General features: G+C 46.6%; 1 protein-coding gene across 5 annotated transcripts in view; it reads left to right on the top strand.

The window, feature by feature from the left end:
- Window positions 1-6,029: 6,029 nt before the first annotated feature.
- Window positions 6,030-10,170, top strand: part of RYR1 (ryanodine receptor 1) — a 127,895-nt gene continuing 123,754 nt past the window's right edge. For all 5 annotated transcript variants that reach the window (XM_055412238.2, XM_055412236.2, XM_055412235.2 and 2 more), the window contains exon 1: window positions 6,030-6,185. In XM_055412238.2, the coding sequence (XP_055268213.1) occupies window positions 6,138-6,185 (48 nt within the window). In that variant the 5' untranslated portion in view covers window positions 6,030-6,137. The remainder of the gene's footprint in view (window positions 6,186-10,170) is intronic.

Here is a 10,170-nt window from a genome sequence, read left to right as displayed (position 1 = left end):
AAAGCTCTAAGTCTATTTTTAAAAATATTTATTTATTTGGCTGCACCAGGTCCTAGGTTGAGGCATATGGAATCTAGTCACCTGACCAGGGGTTGAACCCAGGCCCCTGCATAGGGAGTGCAGAGTTCTAGCTGTTGGATCACCAAGGAAGTTCCTAGAAGTCTATTTTTGTTCCTTTATTTTTTCCACTGAGAGAAGTCACCATGGATTTTTTTTTTCAGACTGGAACATTTAGACAAGTACAGAGTGCATTCTCTTTAACTTTTCCATTCCACGCCATGTGATATGGTTTCATACCCTCTCCACCTTTTTCCTCCTCCTGCATTTTCTCTTTTCTCTCCTCTAATCTCAAGGATGCTCTCTGTGATGTGCTGTTTGTGACTCTCAGCCAACCTCCTCAGCATCTGCTTCACATAAGGTGATGTAACGGCCCTGACTGAACTGAGCTCGTAGTGAGAAAGTGTCTCCAGGCCTCCTGGACTCAAAGGAGGATCAAGGAGTGAGATCGGAAAGCTCTGGGCACTGGTATATACGTGTGCCACCCCCATGGCCCTCAGGGATGGTTAATACCAGCAATAACACCAGCAACCACAAAGGAAAAGACTTCTTAAGCAAACCACAAAAAACTTATGAGGCAGAAAAAGGGTGCATTTAATAACATGCAAATAAAGATTTCTTTTAATTGAGGACACTGTGGAACAAATATCGAATGACAGAGAGGAAAAACTATATTTAAAATGTCTAAAATCAATGAGAGGAGCTTCCCTGGTGGTCCGGTAGTTAAGAGTCTGCCCAGGGGACACTGGTTTGATCCCTGGTTAGGGAACTAAGATCCCACATTCTGCGGAGCAACTAAACCTGCATACTGCAACCACTGAGCCTGTGTGCTCTAGGGCCCATGCGCCACAACTAGAAAAAGCCCGCACGCTGCAACAAAGACCCAGCAAAGCCAAAAAAGAAAAGTAAAATCAATGACAAGAATATTCAGAATGTATATAAAAAAGGAACAGCTGCAAGTCAGCAAGAGAAAAAGATAGCCACTCTGGTAGAAAACTGGGCAAAGAGGATGAGCAGGTGAGGAGGAGACCCCAAACCCTGACAGGCACCTGAGCAGATGCTAGAAATTATTGGTAAGGGATCAGGAAAGGGCAGATTGAAAGAACAGTGAATCATCCTACTGGTCTGGCAAAAATTAGGACTTGGAAAAATGCCAAGTAGAGGTTGGAACTGTGGGGACCTCAGGACCCTCCTTGTACTGATAGCAGACGGTCATTCCTGAGGGCCACTTGGCACTGAAAGCGTTAGTCATTCAGTCGTGTCCAATTCTTTTCGACCCCATGGACTGCAGCCCACCAGGCTTCTCTGTCCACGGGATTCTCCAGGCAAGAATACTGGAGTGGGTTGCCATTCCCTTCTCCAGGGGATTTTCCCGACCCAGGGATTGAACCCAGATCTCCCGCACTGCAGGCAACTTCTTTACTGCCTGAGCCACCAGGGAAGCCCCAACTTAGCAATACAGTCAAATCAAACATGTGCATGGAGATGTGACCCCCTCACTTAGCTCCTGGATGTGTATCCCTCGGTTCCACTCAGGGACATATACTAGGACATAATGTTCACCACAACATTATTTGGGGAGAGCTGGGGGCAACCTGGGAGTTACCTTCCCGGATGAGAGGGTGAATAAACAGAAGCAGACAGTTGCCAGAAGGGCCTGCAAAACTCCCACAGGCATAGACAAGGTGCCTGTTGCTCCACAGAGCAACATGGGTGAGTCCTAAAACATGTAATAATGACTAACAGGAGAAAGAAATGCTATTAATATCTTATGATATAGTGCCCAATGATACAGAATAGTTTCCTGTTATATACACAATTCTCAGGAAAATCTTAGATACTTAATATACAAGTGTGCATTAACTAGTGTACAATAGATAAACATTTAATTGGATAACATAATTATATTAGCCTAAATATCTAATTATATAATTAGGCATTGGATCATCCAACAATGTAGTACAAGCCTGTGTGCTGTCTAGTACAGTTGTACCAGTAAATCAGTATTTATGTAACATGCAGCAGTCTGTTATACACAACTCTCTAGGTATCAATATAATTTTATTCAACTGCAAGATATTGTTTTGTATAGCTTAATAGATACCATTTCATGTTAATAATAATAATACTTTTTTTTTCTCCACACCATATGGCATGTGGGACTTTAATTCCTTGAAGTGAAGTGAAGTCTCTCAGTCATGTCTGACTCTTTGCGACCCCATGGACTGTAGCCCACCAGGCTCCTCTGCCCGTGGGATTCTTCAGGCAAGAGTACTGGAGTGGGGTGCCGTTTCCTTCTTCAGGAGATCTTCCCAACCCAGGGATCAAACCCGGGTCTCCCACATTGGAGGCAGCCACTTTACCATCTGAGCCACCAGGGACGCTCTTGACTTCCCTGACCAGGGATCACATTTGTGCTGCCTGCAGTGTAGGTACAGAGTCCTAACCACTGGACCACCAGGGAAGTCCCAATATTTTTAAAAAATATTTATTTGGCTGCACTGGGTCTTAGTTCCAGCACGCAGAACCTTTAAGTTGTGGCATGCCACTCTTGGATGTGGCATGTGGGATCTAGTTCCCCAACCAGGGATTGAACACTGGGCACCCTGTATTGGGAGCACAAAACCTTAGCTACTGGACCATCAGGGAAATGCCCCAATAATAATTTTAATAGATACCTATATCAATCAGTTACCATGGGGTAGGCTCTAATTGGTTTCCTCATGGAATCTTCACAATCCTAAAAGGAGGGGACTATCCCAAATTAATCTAGTGGACAGATGAAGAAACTGAGGCCCAGAGGCAAGGTGTTAACTGCCCAGCAGGAGGCCCAGGTGTGCGTGGCATCCTACTTTGGGACTTCAGTCCCCACAGGAGCAGGAAGGAGCTGGTTGCCCCCCTCAGTGTTCCCCAGCTTACAAAGCCCAGGGCACTCATCTGCATAAAGGGCAGCCCAACTAACGGCCATGGGTGGCTCAGGCAGCCCCTGGTGAGATGAGGGTTAGTATTTTGGGGGATGTAGCCTGGCTCTGCTAAAGTGTCTTTTTGCTATAACTAAGAGATTTTATACAAATATAGAGACAGTATAGTAAAATGGTTAAGAACCCTGGCTCTGGGTTCAAATTCCTAGCTCAGGCTCTGTGTGACCTCGGTCAGGTTGCTCCACCTCTCTGTACTCATCTTATCTGGAAAATGAGCACCAAAAAAGTACTGACTTCCCAAAATTATTGTGAGGGCTACAGTCATTGCTCAGCAACTGCAGGGGCTTGGTTCCCAGACCCCCTTGGATACCAAAATCTGTCCCAATTTATATAAATGGTGTAGTATTTGCATGTAACTTACACACATCCTCTGGCAATATTTAAATAATCTTTGTGTGTGTGTGCTAAGTTGGTTCAGTCATGTCTGACTCCTTGCAACCCTATGACCTGTAGCTCGCCAGGCTTCTCTGTCCATGGGATTCTCTAGGCACGAATACTAGAGTGAGTTGCCATGCCCCCCTCCAGGGGATCTTCCCGACCCAGGGATCGAACCCAAGTCCCTTATGTTTCCTTCATTAGCAGGCAGATTTTTTACCACTAGCACAACCTGGGAAGCCCAAATCATCTTTAGATTAGTTATAATACCTAATACAGTGTAAATGTGATGTAAATAGTTGTACATACAATGTAAATGCTATGGAAATAGTTGCAGGCCTGTGTCAAATTCAAGTTTTGCTTTTCGGAAACTTCTTGAATTTAAACGCATGCTCAGTCTCTTCAGTCATGTCCGACTCTGTGCAACCCTATGGACTATAGCCTGCCAGGTTCTTCTGTCCATGAGATTCTCCAAGGCAAGAATACTGAAGTGAGTTGCCATGCCCTCCTCCAAGGGATCTTCCCAATGCAGGAATTGAACCCACTGAGTCCCCTGCATCTTCAGCATCACAGGCGGATTCTTTCCCGCTGAGTCACCCAGAAAGTCCCTGAATTTAAATATACATATATATATAATTTAATATATGTATATAATTTATATACAGTTGGTTGAATCTGCAAATAGGAAACCCACAGGTGTGGGGGGCAGCTGTACCTCATTTATTTAGGTCATGTCCTTAAAATCATACATGGCAAGGACCACACATGTTTAATTTCCCCTCTAAACAATGTAAATAATGACAGGATTGTTGTGAGAACTAAAAAATGACATGCAGTGAAAAGGTCCTAGCTCAGGGCCAGCAATGCAACGGGCGCACAAAAGACATCTGCTATGGCTAGGACTCCTCCCTCTTCAGTTTTTCTAATAGTGATGATGAAGATGATTGTCCTTGTATAAGTAGTTTTTAAATACAGTTTTAAAGATTATTTCCATTTACAATTATTACAAAATATTGGCTATATTACCCATGTTGTATAATATCCTTGAGCCTGTCTTGCCCCCAACAGTTAGTACCTCCTACTCCCCTCCCCTTTATTGCCCCTCCCCCCACTAGTAGCCACTAGTTTGTTGTCTGTATTTATGAACCTTCTTTTTTGTTATATTCACCAGCTTGTTGTATTTTTTAGGTTCCACATGTCAGTGATATAATACAATATTTGTTTTTCTCTGCCTGACTTATTTCGCTTAGCATGCTGTTGCTAAGTCGCTACAGTTGTGTCTGACTCTGTGCGACCCCATAGATGGCAGCTCACCAGGCTCCTCCATTCCTGGGATTGTCCAGGCAAGAATTCTGGAGTGGGTTGCCATTTCATTCGCTTAGCATAATACCATCCAAATCCATCCATGTTGTTTCAAATGGCAAAATTTCATTCTTTTTAAATGACTGAGTGGTATTCCATTGTGTATATGTACCACATCTTCTTTATACATTCATCTGATGATGGATATTTAGTTTGCTTCCATCTCTTGGCAATTGTAAATAGTGCTATGAATACTGGATGCGTGTATTTTTTTGAATTAGTGTTTTTTGTTTTTTTTGGATACAAACCCAGGAATGGAATTGCTGGGTCAAATGGTAGTTCTATTTTTAGTTTTCTTAAGAAACTTCCATACTATTTTCCATAGCAGCTTCACATGTATTGGTACAGTTTTAAGTGCTGGAAATAATCTAATACTTGCATCAGCCCTGTAAGGTAGGTGCTATTAATATCCTCCTTACTAATTGAGGAAACTAAGCACAGAGAGGTGAAGTGACTTATCCAAGGTCGCACAAAGGAGTGGCAAGGCAGGAATTTGGATCCAGTCTGGCTTATTCTTAATCATTGTGTGTGATGCTTTCTTTTAAAAAAAAATTTAAAATTTTCATTATTTATTTATTGGCTGTGCTGGGCCTTTGTTGCTCCGTGGACTTCTTTAGTTGCAGCCAGCGGTGGCTACACTCCAGTTGTAATTTGCGGACTTCTCATTGCAGTGGCTTCTCTTGTTGCAGAGCATGGACTCTAAGGAGCGGGTTTCAGCAGTTGAGGCACATTGGCTCAGTAGTTGCAGCTCCCGGGCTTTAAAGTACAGGCTCAGTTGCAGTGACGCATGGACTTAGTTGCTCCGCAGCAGGTGGAATCTTCCTGGACCAGGAATCGAACCCGTGTCTCCTGCATTGGCAAGCAGACTCTTTATCAGAGCCACCAGGGAAGCCCTGTATGATGCTTTTTACAGCCAGGAGAACCGGGTGCTCTTTCCGACTCTGCTGTGTGACATCAAGCAGGGCCTTCACCACTCAGAGCCTCAGTTTGCTTTCTGTGAAATAAGAGAACGATGGCACTACGGCGTAGGAGGACAGAGGGTAGCTAGTTTATAGACACTCCTCCCTGAGCCTCCCCACCCCAAGCACACCTTTGGCAGAGGTTTGGAGTCTGTGGGCGGGGCACCGCCTAGGGGCGGGGCCTTGGTCGTCCTGGTCCAATGGGAGCCCGGGGGCGGGGACCTCCTCCCAGCTCTGTCCAGCACACGAGTCCTCCACCCAGTTCCATCTACCCCGCGGGTGCCTCTGGCGTCCCTAGAGGTCTCCGACCCCAACCCGCCCCCAGCCCCCCCGCCCGGCCTTCAGCCCCCTCCTCTTAGTCCCCGACTTCAGTCCGACTTCAGACGCCTCGGGCTTCGACATCATGGGTGACGGAGGAGAGGGCGAGGATGAAGTCCAGTTTCTGCGGACGGTGCGTATCTCTGTGTTGGGGTCTCTGGGACTGTCTCTCGGGTCCCTCTGAGTGTCTCTTAGTCTCTGAACTCTCTGTCCTGATTGCTTGTGGTCACTGAGACTCACGGTCTCTTCCTCTGTCCCTTTGGGTGACTGTCACTCAATCTTTCTCTGGTTTTCTCTCTCAGTCTTCCCCTACCTTCCTTGCCAGAGAACCAGCAGAATTTGGGACTGCAAAGTGGGGAGTGGGGGTGTCTTCCGCCACCTTCTCTTAAACTAGCAATTTGTCCCAGAGAACGGGCCGCTGAGAGAGCACCCCCCTCCCACCTCTCTGGAAGCAGGCACTTGGGGAAGGTGGTTCTAATTCCTGAGCTTAATTTAGCTGCCCCCCTCCCCCACCCCCCACCCAGCCCTAATTCTCTTCTTGCTCCAGACTCTGACCTATTTAAATTCTTGGGAAGGGGGCTGGTGTGGGTTGAAGGACCGAGCTCCTTTGAACTCCCAGCCCTGGAGGGCCTCCTGAGGGTCCCTCTGGTTCTGGGTCTTCTTTCTTCCCCCACTTGGTCTTGGGGAGGAGGGTCAAATATGGATGCTAATGGTTTCTGGGTGGTGTCTTTCCAGATCTGTCTCTTTGGGTTGTCTGTGCCTCTGTCTCCATCTCTGTCTCCCTGTCTCTGGTTTTGTTCTTCAGCTTCAGGCCATCTGCGTTTCACACCGCATCTTCAGTGTCAAAGACTGTGTCTCTCCCCGCATCTCTGATCCTTGGCTGGGGGCGGGGTGCGGGCAGGGCAGGGAATTGGAACAACAGGTGTCCCTCCCAGAATAGACCGTTTTTCTGGGGCCTGGGCAGGGGACAGGGAGAGAGAGGATGGAGGAGGGGCTGCCCGGCTCAGAGTCCTTCCCATTTTTCCTCCCAGTGGTTCTGCTGGGTGTGGGGTGTGAGGAGGGGAGGGAATGGATGTTCTCGCTCCTGGGCCAGGTCTGCTGATCCTGCACTAGCCCTTCCCCACCCACTCCGGGCCCTGGGAAATGCTGACACAGCATTCCGGCCCCAGAATAGGACCCTGGTGAGCCAGCTCTGGTTTCCTGGGAGGGAGGAACGAACAGCTGGGGCTGGTAGTGAAGGATGGGGACAGCTGGACATTCGGCCACGGGAGGAGGCCTAGCTTCACCCTAGATGCTTGCCCCAGCCCCAGCCCCTTAGCAGACCTCATGGGTTGGGCTCTGCCCTGCTCCCCAGCCCTAATAAGACCATGGCCATGGCTATGAGCGCTTGAGCAGCCACTCTACGTCAGGCGCCATGCCCAGGGCCTCAGCCTCCAGAGGCATCTAATTATATCCTTGCTGCTCTATCTTCTGAGGTAGGGCCCTATCTTTATCTCCCTGGGAGTTTTGAGGGAAACCGAGGCCTGAGTGGCAGAGTCACTGACCAAGGTCAAGGCCAGGAAGTGTCATCTCTGGATGTCCCTGGGTACAGCTTTCCAGCTTTCACAAGAGGAAAACTGGGCTCCGATTTGCCTGGGTAGCCAGCGTTGGGTTCTAGAGGCCTGGCCTTGGCATCTCTCGGCCCCAGACTGGGTCCATTTTTTGAGGTTATCGGGTGATTTTCTCAAACTTTCATCCCACCGTAAGAGATATACTTTATATTGCAACCCAGTACATGCACCTATACACATATGTTATAAAAAGTCAACTTTATCGAGTTATAATTGACAGGCAATAAATTGTACCCATTTTAGGTGTTATAGTTGATAAGCTGTACATGCCCATGTAACCACTATCATAATCAAGACATAAGACATTTCCTTTACCCCAGAAAGTTCCCTTGGGCTCTTTTCATTAATCATCCTGCCCATCTGCTTTTGTCACCATAGATTCCATTAGTCACTAACCAGTGTTTCGTGTAAAGTATATGCTCATTTGTCTTGCTTCTTTTGCACACTGTAATATTTTTGACATTAATCTATGTAGCATGTATTAAGAATTCATTCCCTTTTTGTTGCTAAGTATTCCTTTGTGAATATGCTGCAACTTGTTTATCGGTTCACTTGCTGATGGACATTTGGGTTGCCTCCAGTTCATGATATTATGCTCGAATTAGGTGCATTCACACATGCCTATTTTTAACTGAAACAAGTTTCATAAAATGTAGGTAGCCCTTAGAACATGAGGGGCATGCTGCTATTTTCTGTTCTTGCTGTACTTTTATTTCACTTTTTAAGCATGATGGCCATGGTCCCCAAATTCCTTTCATTTCCTTCTGATGGGTGGCAACATCCAGCCCTGCGCAGGCTGGGATTCATCAAAGCTTGGCCCAGATCAGAACCTCCTGGGGGCTGGTTAATGGTCCAGATTTCCCGCTGACCCTAGAGCTACTGAATCGGGCTCTTGGTGTTGAGGGGGAGGGTAGGGAAGCTAGGAAGTTGCCTTTTTAACCAGCCTCCTCCCACTTCATTCTGATGCAGGAGAAAGTTAGAGAATCATTGGCATAGGGATTAGGCTCCCTGTCTCTGGTTTACATCTTGGTTTTGCCATCTGCCTGCTTCCTAACTTCGGGCAAGTGATTTTTATTTTTCTTTCTGAGCCTCAATTTCCCAGTCTGGAAAATGAGTACAAAAATATGTACCCTAAGGGCTCAAGGGGTACCTGCAAATATCTCTCTGAGCTCATCTCCCACTTTCTCCCTTACTCTTGAAGGCAGCACCACCAGGCTGTCTCCCTTGCTTATTCTATTTTTTAATTAATTATTCATTTATTTGGCTGCACCAGGTCTTAGTTGCAGCATGTGGGATCTAACTCCCGGACTAGGGATCAAACCTTGGGCCCCCTGCATTGGAAGCACAGAGTCTTAGCCACTGGACCACCAAGGAAGTCCCTCCCTTGCTTTTTCTGAACACCCTCAGCCCCAGGCCTTTGCACAGGCTGCCTCCTTTTCCTGGAACATTCTTCCTCCAGAGATGATCAGGCCTGATTCTTTCTTGTTATTCAGACAAGGTTCAGCTCAAATGTCACCTCCTTGCAGAGGCGGTCACTTGACCCCCCTCACTGCTGTCATCTCTACCCCAAGAGCCACTCACTTACATCACCCTGAGTTATTTTTTCCATAGCTCTTATCACTGAAATTAAAATTATAAATTGATTCACCTGTTATTTTTTTTTTTTCTTTTGCCATCACTAAGCAGCATGCAGGATCTTAGGTTCCCAGACCAGGGATTGAACCTATGCCCCCCTGAGTGGAAGCATGGAGCCTTAACCACTGGACCACCAGGAAAGTCCCTGATTTACCTGTTCATTACATCTCCCATAAGGATGCCAGCTCCACAGCCAGGGATTTTGCCTGCTTTATTTGCTGTTTTATATCCACACATAGTCAGTGTCTCGCACAGAGCAGATGCTCAGTGTTTATTAGATGCATGTAAAGCCCTGAGCATGAAGTCTAGCAGACAGTAGGTGCTTGATAAATGCAAGCCATACAATCTCTTTGAATAGATAGCATATACCCGGATGTCGGGGTTGGGGGTTATAGAACAGAGTAGTCCTGGGGCCCCTGCTCCCAGACCGGATAGAAAGAAAGAGGGCTGTCTATGGGGAGTGAAGCGCAGAGTTTGCTGGAAGGACTAGGGGCTGTGTGACTTCCAGCAGGACTCCTAACCTCCTTGAACCTATTTCCTTGGCTGTAAAATGGAATAATCACTGCCTTACTTGGTGGTTAAAGATCGAAGTCTCCATCAGTATTTTTCCCCCATCAGTTTTGATTGAAACCTCTGTCAGTAAAAGTGTTGAGCATGCCCCTAAGTACATTTATATTAGTTATAAATGTAATACAGGCTACTCAACTAACATATCAAGAAGTAGTCTAGTGTTCTAAGAGTGAGGCATATTGGGAATTCCTTAGAGGTCCAGCGCTTTCACTGCCAAGGGTCTGAGTTTGAATGAAAAAAAAAAAAGGCGGTGTGTGGCATATAGAGCCTCAGCATTGGGATCAAATCTCAGCTATGCCATAT

Source organism: Moschus berezovskii, chromosome 22, assembly GCF_049115385.1.
Source record: "Moschus berezovskii isolate FMDL1 chromosome 22, NW_MosBer_1.0, whole genome shotgun sequence".
Taxonomy (NCBI): Eukaryota; Metazoa; Chordata; class Mammalia; order Artiodactyla; family Moschidae; genus Moschus; species Moschus berezovskii.
Note: the sequence above shows the minus strand (reverse complement) of the source record. Positions and strands in the feature narration are given on the sequence as shown.